The sequence below is a fragment of the Engraulis encrasicolus genome, chromosome 17 (genome assembly GCF_034702125.1).
Source record: "Engraulis encrasicolus isolate BLACKSEA-1 chromosome 17, IST_EnEncr_1.0, whole genome shotgun sequence".
NCBI classification, from domain to species: Eukaryota; Metazoa; Chordata; class Actinopteri; order Clupeiformes; family Engraulidae; genus Engraulis; species Engraulis encrasicolus.
This window is the reverse complement of record NC_085873.1, coordinates 49,428,066-49,445,565: the sequence shown is the minus strand read 5'-3', so window position 1 is coordinate 49,445,565 and position 17,500 is coordinate 49,428,066. Positions and strand designations below refer to the sequence as shown.

The following is a 17,500-nucleotide window of genomic DNA, read 5'->3' as shown; positions in this document are numbered from 1 at the left end:
CTTCGACCGGATAGCCTTTTTACCACCTATGGAGTGGACGACTATAAAGTGTTATCGGACACACACGTGTCAGGTGTAGCCTATATTCGGATAGTAGTTGTGTGCGATCAAACGTCGAAACTCAACCGGGAGATTATTAGGCTACTGTAGACTATTGATTGATGTGCGCATGAACTCCCAGCTGTTACAAATAAGGGACGTCGGTCATTGATCCCACGACTGAAGGCACATTCCAATACTCGGCTGTAGGCCTATTGCACAAATATTCACACATCACGTCAAATCACAAATTAGAAGTCTCTTGTTCCTATGCCAAATTAACGCAGCGCTCCCAGGAACGGTGCACCAATTCAAACAGGTAGACGTTGGCTTATAGCCAAAATATACAATGTAAACATTTTGTAATTATGTAGGCCACATATTTATGATAATGAGTTGTTGCGCTATAACTGCTGCTCAAGTTGGTGATCATAGTCATCTCAAGTCCAACTTCAATACTGCGTACACCGTCTGAGAGCAGTCGTAGGATTTCATCTTTCCTGCGCTTACGATGAGATTTGATAAATGCCAACTGGTCGTAGAAAAAGAACGTACGCACGACGTACGTATGATTCTCGTCGTACGCTGCTTTGATAAATGAGGGCCATTGGGTGTATCATGGTTTGGTGTGTTAAAGAGTTTGTGGTAGCGAACTGTGAAGAGCTGTGTAGAATATGGATAACAAATGACAGCTAGCACAATTGGGCATAGTCATTGTTTACAAGTTACATTAACAGGAAATGGGCATAAAAGATATAGGTAACCCTTTATAATAATGTCTGCTCATAAAACATTAATAACACTTCGTAAATAATTAACTAATGATGAACAAAACATTAACAAATGTTTGTAAATGACTAGGAAATGTTAACACATGTTTGTAAATGACTAGAAAATGTTATGTTAATATTTTATATTTATAAAACATTTACAAACTACTTGTAAATTAAAAAGAAAAAACTCTGCTATAAGGTATGTAAAATAGGCTATGATATGTGTGAATGCTCTTGTTTGGAGAGCATTGAGTTAAAGACTATGTGTACAAAATATCTTGATGATAAAGAAGATGAAGTGGTAGTGGATTTAGGGTTGTTGTGCACTCAAGTCAAAGAAGAGAAGAAAGAAAAGAATGATATGCTTTCTACAGAGAATCTGGGAAAATTGGACTCCTTGTGGTTTCCTAAAAGAACAACACCATAATGAAAATAAATGTTTCCGTCACGCTGTGAGACAGAACATTGAGAGAAATGTACAAAAATGATCAACTCTACAACAGAACGTAAGCTCAAGCGTTTCTTAGGGGAGGTCTGTTTTTGTAAAGTGAAAATGACTTCCATACCTCCAGTGCTGACGTCAATCGCAGACCAGAATTCGATTGGTTTGATCGAATGACTCTGACCGCTATTGTTTTCTCTGACGTCATTCTGTACTGCATTTCACCACTGTTAATGACTCTGGTGGTGTGTGTTGCCAACCATTTTGTTTGGCCCAGCATATTAGGCAACAATGGACACAGGTCCAATCAATGATTAAGAAATCGGTTATTGATGCATCTGTCTGTGCCGTGTGTGAGGAGGTCTTGAATCTAATGGTGAGCACAAAACGAGTCAAATGATGAGCACATAAGGCTGAGGAGGAATGGCTTTGTTTAACCCATTGATGCCTAAGGCACCTGCAAAAAAGGGTGCTGAATGCCTGAGCCCTTTTTAAGAAAAGCTGCCCTCAGCCTATAACCGTAGTATCTCAGCTTCTGAAGCACATAGCCTACAAATATGCACTGAGTTGCATTGAAACACTAAGACCCTCATTTATCATTAGAATGTGTTCATTCATCTCAAACAAACAGAGATTTTTAATAAAGTTGTCTAGGATCTCATGAGCCTGAATGTTGCGTAATGCAGCTCCAGGCACCAGGACCAGGCATCAATGGGTTAACCAAGTGAATCTCAACCTTTTTCGAACAAATGCCCCCCCTCGACTTCATCATAAGCCTCCCAGTGCTCCCTTGACCTCATCATATGGCCAGAGTAGAGGCAGAGAGAGTAGAGAGAGAGAGGTTCCATTGGGCCATTATTTCCGGGTTCTATTATTGCAAGGGGGAGGGGGGAAATCCCCCTTTAGGCACACCTAGGCAGACCTAAGGACTGTTCTATTCAATGATAGGAGTATTATGACATGCCATTTAGGCAGACCGGAACCTGGTCATGTTAGGTGCCCATAGCAACCTATTACATTGGCATATCTCTATACTTAAAGAATCTCAGGTAGAGAGGACTATGGTTGAGTGGAAACGAGCGGCCATTGCAAAAGTGGCCATTGCAAATATAGCCCCAGACAGTGTTTCACATTGTATTATATTGTATGGGTGGCCAGTCCACTAGACATTATTCACTTGACTTTGATTTGAGCGCCCAATGGAAATCGGTAGTCAGCCACTCACTACAGTAGGCATGAGACCCATGAGACCCCTTCTGTATTGATGGAAATCCAGATAGGCCACTTTGCTCCGTGACGTCTGTGGGGATTTCATTGTGCACTCAGAAGGATCCTCTAGTCCAGTGGTTCCCAAACTTTTTCGGCGAGAACCCCTTTTTGGACTTGAGAATGTTTTTCCGACATTTGTGCTAATATTGCTTGATCTTCCATTAAAGGGTTATGCCACTATTTTGGGGCTTAATACAGTTAAAATCATTGGCCAGGGTTTATATAGGTATATATATATATTATATATATTAGCATGTCGCTAAGCTAGTGAAAGTCAATGGATCCGTGTAGCATGTAGCATGCTTAGCGACATACTCCCTCTTTTAACTTGTCTTAAAGCAAGACAACGCTTAACATGAAAAATAAGACACTTTACCACCTTTATAAACCCCAGCCAACGATTTTAACTGTATTAAGCCCCAAAATAGTGGCATACCCCTTTAATAGTTTGTCCGCTGATGTTGCTAGAAATCCACAGGACAGCAAACACATCTATAAACCATGAATACAAGTCCTTTTTGTTTTGTGTGTGTGTGTGTGTGTGTGTGTGTGTGTGTGTGTGTGTGTGTGCGTGTGTGTGTGTGTGTGTGTGTATGCTCCTTTCCTCACCTCTGCCTCGCTGCCTTCGCGGAGGTTGTAGGTCAGGTTGTGGTGGATGTCGGAGGTGAAGGTGTGTGTGTGTGTGTGTGTGTGTGTGTGTGTGTGTGTGTGTGTGTGTGTGAGTGTGTGTGTGTGTGTGTGTGTGTGTGTGTGTGTGTGTGTGTGTGTGTGTGTGTGTGTGTGTGTGTGTGTTAGTGTGTGCTTTATGTGTATGCATCCGTGTGTGCTTGTTTGTGTGTGTGTGTGTGTGTGTGTGTGTGTGTGTGTGTGTGTGTGTGTGTGTGTGTGTGTGTGTGTGTGTGTGTGTGTGTGTGTGTGTGTGTGCCTCACCTCTGCCTCGCTGCCCTCGCGGAGGTTGTAGGTCAGGTTGTGGTGGATGTCGGAGGTGAAGGTGTGTGTGTGTGTGTGTGTGTGTGTGTGTGTGTGTGTGTGTGTGTGTGTGTGTGTGTGTGTGTGTGTGTGTGTGTGTGTGTGTGTGTGTGTGTGTGTGTGTGCCTCACCTCTGCCTCGCTGCCTTCGCGGAGGTTGTAGGTCAGGTTGTGATGGATGTCGGAGGTGAAGGTGCTGGCGTATTCGGGGTAGAGCTCCAGCACCTCGCGAAGGGCGCGCACGTTAATGTACTGCATGTCGCAGTAGGTCAGCGCCTTCACGTCCGCGTTCGTCTTGATCACGTGATCCTGGCACGGCAGGTCCGAGCCAATCAGGTCGCCCTTACCTGCAATGTGAGTGTGAAGAGGCGGAGTGGAGTCAGTGATGAAATTAAATAGCAGTAATAAAATAGCTAATAGCTAATAGCTACTAAAAAAGTGTATACTGCCCTTCAAGGGCAAAGTGGAGTAACTAAATATTTTGTTGACATTGTTGAGTTTATACTGGGAATGATCTTCATAATACCTCCTTTATCTTGTGATAAAGCTTTAAGTTCCAGACATTTCCCGTTTTAGAGATATTGCTAGTCTCCTCTCAGATATTGCTAGTCAAATTTGCAGACACTACAAAATCCAACCTAAAACCAAAACTTTGAAGGCATTTCGTTTGGTTACAATGTTGGCATAGTTACTGTACTACGCCTTTGTTGGGCATTATAGTGAAATAAAATAGCTATGACTGTCATTCCACAACGGTTTTAACCCTTTAGGCTACAACCCAACAGGTACTCATCCAGTACTGTGTGGACTTGCCAGATGAGGTTTGTTCTTTCTCTCTCTGTCTCTGTCTCTGTCTCTGTCTGTCTATCTCTCGCTCTGTCTCTCTGTCTCTGTCTCTCTCTCTCTCTCTCTCTCTCTCTCTCTCTCTCTCTCTCTCTCTCTCTCTCTCTCTCTCTCTCTCTCTCTCTCTCTCTATGTCATTCTCTCCCTCTCTCACACACACAGAATCTCTACTACCACACCACCTACTTACAGTACCTAGAATGGCGAGGACAGCTTTTGGACAAACTCATCTGGAAGGGCCCCCTACCTAATACATACAATGTAATGCGGACTCAATTCTGCCCCGCTTATGTCCCTGGGTCCGGGACAATACATATACCCCCCCTGTCGGCGGGCCTGACTGTACCTAGAATGGCGAGGACCATGCCGTCTTTGAGGACCTCTCTCTCTCTCTCTCTCTCTCTCTCTCTCTCTCTCTCTCTCTCTCTCTCTCTCTCTCTCTCTCTCTCTCTCTCTCTCTCTTTCTGTCTGTCTGTCTGTCTGTCTGTCTCTCCATCTCTCACACATACAGCATCTCCACCACACCACCTACGTACAGGTATAGTACCTAGGATGGCGAGGACCATGCCGTCTTTGAGCGACCCGGAACAGACGAAGTAGTCTGCGTGCAGCGCGTCGCCCTGGCGTATGAGGTACTCATCCCTCTCTCTCTCTCTCTCTCTCTCTCTCTGTCTGTCTGTCTGTCTGTCTGTCTGTCTGTCTGTCTCTCGCTCTATGTCATTCTCTCCATCTCTCTCACATACACAGAATCTCCACCACACCACCTACAGGTAGGCTGCAGTACCTAGAATGGCGAGCACCATGCCGTCTTTGAGGACCTCCAGCGACCCGGAACAGACGAAGTAGTCCGCGTGCAGCGCGTCGCCTTGGCGTATGAGGTACTCCCCCGGGGCGCAGAAGGTGGTTTTGATGTGCAGCGAGAGGGAGCGCAGGCACCCCCTGCTGGCCCCCTTGAAGACCGGCAGCTGCAGGATGTCCTTGTTCAGGTGCATGGCAATGTCGGCACGTAGCTCGTCTGGGAAGTCGTGCAACAGCTGGGGGAGAGAGAGAGAGAGAGAGAGAGAGAGAGGTGTGGGGCGGGGGGGGGAGAGAGAGAGAGAGAGAGAGAGAGAGGTGGGGCGGGTGAATGAGAGGGAGGGGGGGGAGAGAATGGGGGGGGTAAAGAGAGAGAGAGAGAGAGAGAGAGAGGGAGAGAGAGAATGAAAGAGAGAGAGAAAGAGAGAGGTGGAGGGGGGGGAAGAGAATGAGAGAGAGAGAATGAGAGAGGGAGAGAATGAAAGAGAGAGAGAGAAGGAGAGAAAGAGAGAATGAGAGAGATATATATATAGAAAGAGAGAGAGAGAGAGAGAGAGAGAGAGAGAGAGAGAGAGAGAGAGAGAGAGAGAGAGAGAGAGAGAGAGAGAGAGAGAGAGAGAGAGAGAGAGAGAATGAGAGAGAGAGAGAGAGAGAGAGAATGAGAGGAGAGAAGGTCAGGTCAAGTCAAGTCTCAACTCATTTTGTAGGATATCCTTTTTCAGGTGCATGGCGATGTTAGCACGGACTTCATCCTGGACATGATAATCTAGAGGGAAAGACATGACCTAATCTGAATTGGCGGAGTCAATCCCTTCAAATTGATTTGCATTGTCATGTGCGAAGGCACGTGGCCTAATGGTTAGAAAAGTGGTCTTAAAGGGACACTGTGTGAGATTTCTAGTTGTTTATTTCCAGTATTCATGCTGCCCATTCACAAATGTCACTTTTTTCATGAATACTTACCACCACCATCAAAGTTTAAGTATTCATTATGACTTGGAAAATTGCACTTTTCATGCATGAAAAGGGGGATCTTCTCCATGGTCCGCCATTTTGAATTTCCAAAAATAGCCATTTTTAGCTGCAAAAATGACTCTACTTGGACCATACTAGAAAATATTTGTTTATTACTTAGTAAACTTTCATGTAAAGATCAAATTTGGCAATAGGCAGCCCAGTTTCAATGAGCAGCATAGTTGCAGTACCTTTTTTGACCATTTCCTGCACAGTGTCCCTTTAAGATCAAAGGGTTGCAGGTTCGAATCCCACCCTTACCTCTCCCTACACCTCCATCCATAGCTGAAGTGCCCTTGAGCAAGGCCCTACATTGCTCCAAGGACTGTAACCTGAAATACTGGTTTGTGTTAATAGTACGGCCCTTGGAGGACTTCAACCCTGCTTCAGTGTGTATTACCTGTGTATGTTATGTTTGCCACCAGGACGTGTGGCTGATATTTGTAATTGTCAATAAATTTCGGGCACATGACGTCACGCGTTGCGTGGCAGCCATATTGGAAGCGGGCCAGCCCATTGTTTACACTTCGACTTCGCGCCTGTGAGGACTTACTTTCTTCTGCTACTACCGGTAGTTTGCTTTGTTTTTTTACCGTTTCATTTTACCTCTGCTGTCGCTATGGTCGCCCGTTGCTGTGTTGTAGGCTGTAGAAGCGCAAGCTGTGACGGGACGGGGAAAAAAATCCCAAATGGATTGTCTTTTTACCGATTTCCAACCTGGAGGCGTCTCAATGGAGAACAAATGTCCTCCATAACAAAGAGTCGCCGGCTAGCATGGGTTGCTGCTGTAAGACGGCCAAATATAACTTTCGACTCAATCCCAGTGTCCATGAGAGTGTGTTCCCGGCATTTTCATTCTGGTAAGTTACATAACATACTGTTTTTATTCATGTATCATTTCAAGTAACCGTTGTTGGCTGATCTGTAGCATGTAGCATGAGCTGAAGTAGGGTTGTGTTCCAGAGGGTTAGCCAGGTCCACTGAAACACAAAACAGTTGTCCTACTCCGTTTATTTTGTCATTATTTTGTCTTTAGTAGTTTATAGTAGGGTTAATAGTTTTGGTTGTTTCACCAGGAAAGCCAGTAGATGCAATGTACACCTCCCATCCGGATTGGGCACCATCACTGCACCTGGGACACACTGAAACAAAGGCCACAGAAACGGCACGCTTTGAGAGACAGCAAGCAAGGAAACGCCGAAGGACTGAGACCACATCAGCAGTGGATGACACAGTGATGCCTGAGACAACCATTGACACACCAGGTAAGGCCTACAAAACATGCATAAAGAAAAAATAACCTTGTGAGGGCTCTGAGGTCTTCTCTCCAGCAGGAGTGTGTCGTTAAGGATTATTACTATGTTACTCCCATGCAATGTAAATGGTTGTGAAATAACATGAATAATTTGACTTTGGAGTAGAGGGTCATAAGGCTTATATTTATTACAGTCTATTTGCTCTTGTTGTATTTGCATGACACACTGAGCTAAACAAAAACTGTCTGTGATCCACAGCTGAAGATTCACAACATGAAGCTGAACCGGGACCGGAGACAGAATGTGACCTCTGCCAGAAACGGCGCGATGAAATCAACCGTCTGCTGGAGGAGAACAGGGCCCTGAAATTAGAGCTTGGTCAGAAAAAAATGGATGAAGATTCCCTGAAGGGTGATAATGTGAGGCTGAGGTATTACACTGGACTACCAAGTGCAAAGATTTTCATGTCTCTCTTAGCCACTCTTCTGCCACTCATGACACGAAGCAGTAGAGTACTGTCACCCTTTCAAATGCTCATCCTCACACTCATGCGCCTCAGACTGAACTTGCCGATGCAACATCTAGCCTACGTCTTCAGTGTTGACAGGACCACCATCTCCAGAACCTTCAATAGCATGGTAGAACTTTTGTACTGCACCATCACACCTCTGATCATCTGGCCAAGTCGAGAGGCCCTGTACACCACTATGCCCCATCAGTTTGTGGAAGCCTTTGGAAATCGTGTTGCTGTTATTGTGGACTGCTTTGAAATTTTCATAGAGAGACCATCAAATCTTACTGCTCAAGCTCAGGCTTATTCAAACTACAAGCACAACACAACTATGAAGTACCTTATTGGTATTACACCATACGGGACCATTTCTTTCATTTCCAAGGGTTGGGGGGGGCGCATCAGTGATAAGCATGTCACAGAGAACTGTGGTATTCTTGATAGATTACTACCCAGAGATGTAGTGTTGGCTGATCGGGGCTTTGATATTTCTGAAAGTGTGGGACTTATGTGTGCAGAGGTAAAGATCCCTGCCTTCACAAGAGGACACTGTCAGCTGGAAGCAAGAGATGTGGAGAGCACAAGAAAACTCGCCCATCTCAGAATTCATGTGGAAAGGGTGATTGGGGTTGTTCGGAACAAGTACACACTGTTGTCAGCAAAACTACCGATCAGCATTGTGTTGCCATGTGATGGTGAAGACGTAACATTTCTGGACAAGATTGTTTCTGTGTGTTGTAGTCTTACAAACATGAGCAAGAGTGTTGTGTAAAGTTGAATGTGTCCACAATAAAATGCCATGACACACAGCCAAATTTGAGTGCCTTTCTTTTTTATTTTCAAGTAGTGTAATGAAAGGTCAGTTTACTTTTACATCAGAATTTGTAATTGTAGTTAAGTCACACTAGTGCATTCCTGAGAATAAAGAACTGTGCATTGGAAATACTTCAAGGCAAAAAATGGTAGAACACAAAGTCTTAACAGTAGTGCAAAACAAGTGGTACAGAAATATGAGAATAGTAGTGCATTCATGCGAATAAAGAACTGTGCATTGGAAATACTTCAAGGCAAAAATTGGTACAAAACATAAATAAAGTCTTAACAGTAAGTAGTGCAAAACAAGTGGCACAGAAAGATGATATTTTAACAGTAGTGCAATATCAGCATCTCAGAACACAGAGCAGTGTGTTGAAACATTTTTCTGAAATGATGTGAGGCAAAATAACAGTAGTGCAATCTGGGAACACAGAACAGTGTGTAACAGTATGTTAGAACATAGAACAGTATGTACAACTGGATAAAAATAGTATGTATTAACAGTAGTGCAAAACAAGTGGCACAGAAAGATGATGTTTAACAGTAGTGCAATCTGGGAACACAGAACAGTGTGTAAGAGTATGTTAGAACATAGTATGTATTAACAGTAGTGCAAACAAGCTAAAAAAAAATAAGGTGCCTACAGACAAGCGTCACAAAACCAGGAATTTTCTTTTGCTGAGTCTGCGTCAAGACCAACACAGTTGAGGTGAAACCACTGTATTGCACAGCTGCTGTTGTCACAGAGAACCATAGTGTCCTTTTCAGGCCCTCCGCACAAACACCACACATTCTCTTTATTTTTCTTGGTCTTCTTCTTTGACATTCTCGGCCGTTTTGGTGCTTGTGCAGGTGCTGGTTCAGTGTTCACAGCCAGAACTCTGGTGGCCTCCGGTGTGGAGGTGTCTCTGGTGTAATACTCACAGATGAGCTCGGGGAGGCAAACTTTGTGAAAAAATTCCTGTGCCTTCCTCAGACAGGACTCCCAGAAGCTGACATCTGGCAGGATACGGAGCACGGCAATGTCTTTCAGTGTCCACACCACAAAGTCACAGTAGGTTGCACCTGTCACAAACATCTGTGTCTGCACTTGTGTGTAGTACCTATGACCTTGTTTGAGCTGAACAATGCCATCAACGCTGTGGAGACAAAAGTCTTTGTCTGCATCACAAGCCTCCTGGACAGTGCTGTGTTTGTGCTTAGCAGGGCATTTCACTTCCAGGCAGCCTTGTCCACAGCAGTCACAGCTAACTAGGCCATCAGGTGAGGCGCCTACCTGTGGGAACGCCGGGTTTATGCAGAAGCCAGACTGCTCGATCGTCAAGTTATCGTGGTGTGGTGCTTGTTGTTGAATGTATTCAGTGCGTGCTGTGTCTTCATGTGTCAGTCCCCACTGTGTGTCTGCTGTTGTAAAGTGTGCCTTTGGGTAGCACACATTCTTGACTGTGGACACAGCCGGCTTCTCGATGTTTGAGACCAGAACTGCATGCATGGTGGAGGCAGTCACTCTCCCTGCCCGTACCCCAAACCAGGCAGGTGCCTTGTGTTGCTTCATTGTACGTGTGCGGATGGTTTTGGCGTCTTCATGTGATACAGCAGCGACGTTGGTTACCGTCTCACAGTGCTGGAGGATCTCGTTCAGTGACGCATTTCTGAACTCAGGATCACGCAGCCGGACTTGCAGTGGCGTTGGCATCTTTGCTGGCTTGACAGGATCTGCATAGAATTTGTAATGCTCCTCGGTTGCCGCCATGCATGCTGCTCGTTCCTCATGCAGATCTTTGAGGAGTGGCCCCCGCCCCAAGTCACTCAGTGTGCTCTGATGTCTGTATACTGCTCTTGGACGTGAGCGTGGGCCAGGCATGGGGAGAGTACCATCATTTATTGCTCTATCCAGGGCAATGCGCTTGGCCTTCGCTGTTGTGAAGTCCATCTTGTGGGCAACCTCTCCCTTGACTTTCCTGATGGCGGATGGAACTGCCCAGTATGAAGGGACATCGGTGACAGTCTTCGTTCCACGTAAACGGACAGTAGCCTCTATGGCGAAGAGCAGAGCCCCAACATGGGTGCAGGATTCTGCGATCCCAGCCATGCAGGTACAGTGAGCGCAGAGTACATGGCCCTCACAGGTTAGGATAACCCAAGGCTTCAGTGGAGGGTCATTTTGGCGCATAGAGTGCATGACCTAAGGACAAAAAGATGGACACAGGGTAAGTTGCCTTTAAGTGATAAACAGGCACAGGAAAATATGACAACATTGCAGGGTTTCCCCCAGCACTTCATTGCTAAGGCGGCCACCTTGACAAGAAACACCTACCACCTTGACTAGGTCCCCTGAAAAGATATATTATGTAACACAGTCCATGGTGTGAATGTCATTTCTAAAGTTGCTTAGCCAAAAAAAGTATACTTTACGGCCCACCACCTTGACTAACAAGAATTCAGGGGGAAACACTGCATTGTAACAATGATTACAACAAACAATAAATGCTTCAGTGTGTTTCATTCTATGCAGGACACACTCAACCAACCAAAACGTAATGTGTATGCCATTTTTGTACCATGGTAGGACAGTCATATATCATCTGAATGTAACTACAGTATCCCAGGACACGCACAGTCAGCTTAAGATTTGTTTACATACATTTTTGATGTTTTACGTAAGTGCCTGCACCTATCTTATCACCACAACAAACAACACACCATGTTGAGACGGTAGCTTACCTTGGCTCTGACGATTGTGTTCTCATTCGGTTTGAATACTTCCATGTCGTACACTTTTCCTTCTGTCATATGTTTGTAAGCCTCTAGCGACTTGTAGCAGCGAAATTCCTCATGTGTGTAGGCACTGACACCACACACAAGATAGGAAAATATGTCCTCCCTCGCAAACGGTGGTAGAAGATCTTCCCCAACGCGCCACTCCTTGCTTGCTATTTCGTAGGGATCAAGTCCGTTTATGAAGCCCATCTTTTGCAGATAACGGTCCCTGGCTTCCCTCTGCAGTGTGTCTCGGTATATTCCGCATCCTTTCTTCGCTTTTAACATCGCTGTTTACTCGTTACTTTGTTTCTTTGTGCTCTTTCTCTGTGCTGTTTTACTCGGTCTTTGTTTACCATAGCAACTAGCTATCAATATGGCGGCGTACCCAGAATGCAACGCGCTGTGCCCGCCTCTTATTATTAATTGAAAAGACCCCACACCCTTAAAAGAGATTGGTTAAAAAAGTGACTAATCTCGTTGGTTGAGGCAATATTGGTCAAATTAACTGTGACATTGGTAACTATTAAACAAACAAATTGGTTATCTAACAACTGATATCATTGGTTAAGAACAAATTGGTTGATTTAACAAAGATATTGGTTAACTTTAATAACAGATTGGTTGAAAAATGACTAATATCATTGGTTAAGCAAATGTTAACTAAGAGATTGGTAACTGACGCAGGTCTGACGCTCAACGTCAAGTACGTAACTCTGCTTCTCAATTTTCCGACAAAGCCGCCATCTTGGTGCTGCAGGAAAGCCGTTTGAGATATTGGTGGAATTCAAACACTTTGTGAGGTAAGTTCGTTTATTTTCAATGTTTCGTTAATAATTTCAAGACAATGCCAAATATACAGTGAATAACGAAACAGTTTCTTGTTCAGGATGGTAATTTGCAATGAATTTGTCTTCAGACCATACCTCCGCTAACAGGCCACTATTATAACTACCGGTATGCTAACTTAGCCCTAGGTTGTTTTCACAACTTTGTTGGAAAGTTTGTGTTTTGTTAGAAACAAACTCTACGAAATTTACAATATAGATTTGCTCCGAAAGAGCTATAAAACTTGTCCAGTGGTGCCAAAACACCCATGTCAGAGTCAAGACCTAGCTAAATGTCCGCTAGCAACATAGCTATCAGTGGTTTCTGGAGGAGGGCCGAAGGGAGTGCTTCCCCGCCGGCCAGAGATTGTTTGCGCCGGCCTCTTCACCTGAAAGAGCTAGCGCTGCATGATGAGGTGGTTCGCTAGCAACAATTAGCTATCTAACGGTTAAATCATGTTGCCTTTGTTGAGGGATGTTTGAAATAGCCCGATGTATTCATAACTGAATATTGGTTTCTTGTTAGAAACGAACACATTTTGGATATAATTTTGTTCTGAAGTTACAACATGCCAAGTTAGTGTTGTAAGACTGTTGGCGCCAAAGTTAAGAGCTAGCTAAATGTCCGCTAGCAACATTAGAGCTAGCCAAACTGAATAATGAATCTCTTGTCCGCTAGCAACATTAGCTAGCTAAAGTCTTTTTTTTGTTAGAAACGAACTCCCTTTGAGTATAATTATGCTCTGAAGATATCCAGTTACTGTACTTGAGCCAAAGTAAAACACAAATACCAGAGAGAAGAGCTAGCTAGAAGTTCGTTAGCAACATCAGCTTATCTTTTAGCTGACTCAGAAGCTTGAAGTAGCCACAACTTATGCCTGATTTTTATTGTTAGAAACGAACTCATTTTGACTCTACACTTGCTCTGAAGTATGTTTTAACACATGTGCCTTTCCCTGTTCGTTGTGTAAAGGAAGTGAGTAAGCAAACTGATTCTGAACTTGTTATTGTGCACACAGTGTGCTGTTTTGTCCCATTCTGTTACTGCCAACTCTGTGGGCTGTTCTCTCTGTTCAGGGAGAAACCACTGTCAGCCATCAGATCGTGTTCTTTTCAATAAATAGGCATTACCTATTTGACAGATTTCTCCTGAAATAATGAGCCCAGAAACACCCAGATGTGTAGAGTGCTTAATTTTTGGCTTGATCAAAGATGCTTAATTTGTATGGTTACTGCAATAAATATTTAGATTTCTTTGCCCATCCTTTTTGGATCTACTAGTAGGCCTAGTGATTTTAGAGGTCTTAACAAGTGGGCTATGCATCAGATTTCATTTCAAGTGATGGGTAAAATATCCAGAAAGATATATAATCTGTTCTTTTTGCCCTCTAGTTTAGCACACTGAATTCTTTGAGCCATCTGGTGTCAATCCGTGTGGGAAAATGATCAATGAAAACAATTTAAGAAATGTATCTTATAGATGTTTCATATTGTAGGCCTATTCAGCCTATTGTGTCATGGTGGTGTTATCATTTTTCAAACTTTATTTTTGTGTAATAATTAGGCATATTGATACATAATCATGTTCATGTTCTGTGCTGTCTTGCTTTGCAGATGACAGAATATTGCTGAAGGATCCTACATGGAAGCTGGCTGATTACATGGAGTGATTCCTCTGGTGTGGTGTACCTCAGAGAAATAAACACTGTTGCAAGAGGTGAGTTTATAAAGTCACACAAAACCTATCCATGTATTTTTAAAAAGTCAAAGTTCTAACTTGCTCTGTATTTCATGCTGTCAATATGAGATGCATACTAATGTTGTGTGTTATTATTGCAGCTGAGAAGATGGCCAAGATATCCTTATTGCTGGATGGTAGCTCTGGTCGTAGTGGACCATATCTGCAAATGCTTCTGAACATTGACAGAATTTCTAAAGGTTAGCAACCATTCACAAATGTACACCACATGTATGTGTGTTTCAAATGTCTTAACAGTTTGAAGCACACACTGTTAATCAGAGATGCGTCCTGATCATGCCGTGTGTTATTTTGAGAGGATAGTTAAGGAATAATGGCAGCTGCCTGGTTACAGTACATTGATCCCCTTTGTAGCACCATGTCTAAAATGCTGAGAAAAATCAGTTTGTAAATGTAAGCATTTTTTTTTATAACTCTGCACCAAATGTGTGTTTCAAATGTCTACTATCTAATAGTCTGAATAACACACTCATACATGACATGACCAATATGTTATGTGCTCGGAGCGGCAGTTTACGGGGGGGGGGGGGGTACCCCTCGAAACCTGCCATGATGCTCCCTCATGCCAAAAAATCCTACAAAAAGCCCTGCATGTATTTTTATAAAAGTCAAAGTGCTAAACATGCTATGTATTTCATGCTGTCAATATGAGATGCAAATTAATGTTGTGTGTTGTGTGCAGCTCAGAAGATATCCTTATTGCTGGATGGTTGCTCTCTGGTCGTACTTGAGCCCCCTGGACCATGTCTGCAAATGCTTCTGAACATTGACAGAATTTCTAAAGGTTAGCAACCATTCACAAATGTACACCACATGTATGTGTGTTTCAAATGTCTTAACAGTTTGAACCACACACTGTTAATCAGAGATGCATCCTGTTCATCTTGTGTGTTATTTTGAGAGGATAGGTCGCCAGCGACCCTATTCACTTGCTGAAAATGCTTAAATACATCATAACAACATTGCTATGACATTACATAGAGCCATAACGCTGCACTACAGGGTTAAGGATGGCAGCTGCCTGGTTACAGTACATTGATCCCCTTTGTAGCACCATGTCTAAAAATACTGGAAAAAAAAAACGATTTCTAAATATACCGGTAAGCAAATTTTAATAAATCTGCACCAAATGTGTGTTTCAAATGTCTACTATCTAACAGTCTGAATAACACACTCGTACACAGTGGTGGACAAAGTAAAAGTACTTTTGTGGTGTAATTACAACAGTAGCACATGATATTACATAGCTGTTAAACCGTTTGCTCCAGTATACCTACCTATTGAGATAGACTGTGTTATTACTGAAAAACAATAAAAACCTAACAAGAACCCACCACAAACTCAATCCAACCTGTGCAGAATCAGCTCGTCGTAAGACAAGTAGATTGGTCTACTTTTTACTCAGATAAGTTACCTGTGTTGGAAAGAAACTGTTTTTTACTTTTACTTTTACTTTGTCCACCACTGCTCATACATGACATTACCAATTGTTGTGTGCTCAGAGCGGCAGTTTACAAACGCACCCTTGGTGCCTTCTGCTGTTAGGCCTATGACACTGAGCCCACCGTTTCATTGAGTGGAGTATTTGGGTTACGTTTTCTCAATTTGTTGTATTTTTCAGGATCGCTGAGGACTCCCCCTCCATGCGTGACATCTTTGAGAAATTTCCACGCTTTCTGGAGATGCCAAGTTTGGTACGTCTGCCAGACATTTTTTTTAACCTTTATTTAGAAAGAACAAGTCACGATATAGTTGTGTGCATTGTTGATTTTGGCTATACTTGGTGTTAATTAAGCTTCCTGATACTGCATGATTTATACCGTTCACTCAGTAGAGTAAAGCTTTCTATATAACCTGTTAAAACAGGGCGTTATACATTTTGTGGTTACCAGAATGGCAATTACTGAGCATTACTAAAGGCCCTATGTTATGTCATAGTAGAGTAGTACTGGCAATTAACCTTTCAATGACTATTACAGCATGTTTCAGATGGTATGGCGTGCATTATGGGGCTAAGCACCATTGATGTATCTCTCTCTCTCTCTCTCTTTCTCTCTCTCTCTCAAATCTTAAAAATTCTTTCAGACTGGAACCAACTTTGCATCCCTCGGCACTGACACTGAGAAGGTTTCAAGGACCCCACTACTAGGAGGCGAGAGTTTGACACGGCAGTGTCATCACTGCCATGGATGACAATGTAACCAATCCTGTTGCTGATTGCCTGACTTGCGCAGTGACAAGCTTTTCATGCTCTACTGGGTGTGTAACTTGGCATATCCACCACAGTTTAACTCTGTTTTTGCCTCTTTTGAATATGTGTACGATATAACCATCTCAACCAAAAAGTGGGCCAAGGTACTGGAACATTTCTCACTTCAAGTTGCTCTGTAGTCACTGGACATTTTTTAAAACATCTACGCAAACACCACCACTCCACACCATGTGTATTTTAATTACTTCTGATTCCACTGACATGCAGACTACATCCTATGCAGATTCAGGTAATTTACCTGGTACTGGAGAAACAGCATTGTATGCCATTCTAAGTGATACTTGCCTCCTTGTTTTGCAAAAATGTACTGTTCTTTGAATATAACTTAAAGTAAGATCATGTTGACTCTGAGGTTTTCTCCGGTTGTCAAGCACAACCTTAACGTTTTGTAAGTAAGTAATAGTCACAGGATATGCATGCATTTGTAATTTGAATTTTCGTCGAAAACGGCTCACCAAGCATAAAATGTTACCTCTGCTTTTGATTTTTCTTTTTCTTTTTTAAATGTCCCTTAATACCAGCCTGTCTTTTTGTTGTGTCCACACAACTTTACCATCATCAGTGTTGGGAAGGAACAGATTGCTGTAAGTTACTATATCCCCATCCTTTCAGATCAGTGCTTTAAAGCCTTTTGAAATTAAATTGTTAATAAACTTTGTGAAAACAAACTCAAATCTTGGTTATTGGTTATGATTGATATAGCTTTGAAACTGTTAATTTGGAGTGAAGTAATTGCAGTGTCCATCTAACCAAGCAAATCGGTTAAAATTTTAACCAATATCTGTGTCGGACACATATTAATCGAACAAATTGGTCAAAACAACCATTGGGGGATTGGTACATTTTTGACTTATAAAGATTGGTTAAACATAACCAATCTATTGGTCAAAACAACCGATTTGGAATTGGTTAGTTTTTTAACCGATCTAGATTGGTTGAAATTTTAACTGAAGTCTAATCGGTTATTTTGACTAATATTTTTCTCGGACACATATTAATCGAACAGATCGGTTAAAAACTACTAATTTTTTGTTTATTTTAACCAATCTTTTTTAAGAGTGCAGGAAGAAAAAGCTGATGGGGATCTAACTAAAATAAACAAACAAACCTCGTTGGCGTTGATGCCGTTGTTGACGCTCCAGGTGGTCTGGAAGTA

At 42.9% G+C, this 17,500-nt stretch overlaps 1 protein-coding gene and 1 long non-coding RNA gene across 3 annotated transcripts in view; one reads left to right on the top strand and one right to left on the bottom strand.

The window, feature by feature from the left end:
- LOC134467085 (potassium voltage-gated channel subfamily H member 4-like) overlaps positions 1 to 17,500 on the bottom strand; it is a 179,546-nt gene that overhangs the window by 22,454 nt on the left and 139,592 nt on the right. The window contains exon 11 of the mRNA XM_063221005.1: positions 3,624 to 3,838. Within this exon, the coding sequence (XP_063077075.1) occupies positions 3,624 to 3,838 (215 nt within the window). The remainder of the gene's footprint in view (positions 1 to 3,623; positions 3,839 to 17,500) is intronic.
- On the top strand, positions 12,224 to 17,401 carry LOC134466910 (uncharacterized). 2 transcript variants are annotated; one of them, XR_010038442.1, is made up of 6 exons: positions 12,224 to 12,289; positions 13,928 to 14,030; positions 14,153 to 14,251; positions 14,755 to 14,856; positions 15,694 to 15,766; positions 16,158 to 17,401. It is a non-coding gene; the product is annotated as an uncharacterized LOC134466910 (long non-coding RNA). The 2 variants fall into 2 exon arrangements; XR_010038441.1 differs by having other exon boundaries at positions 12,233 to 14,030.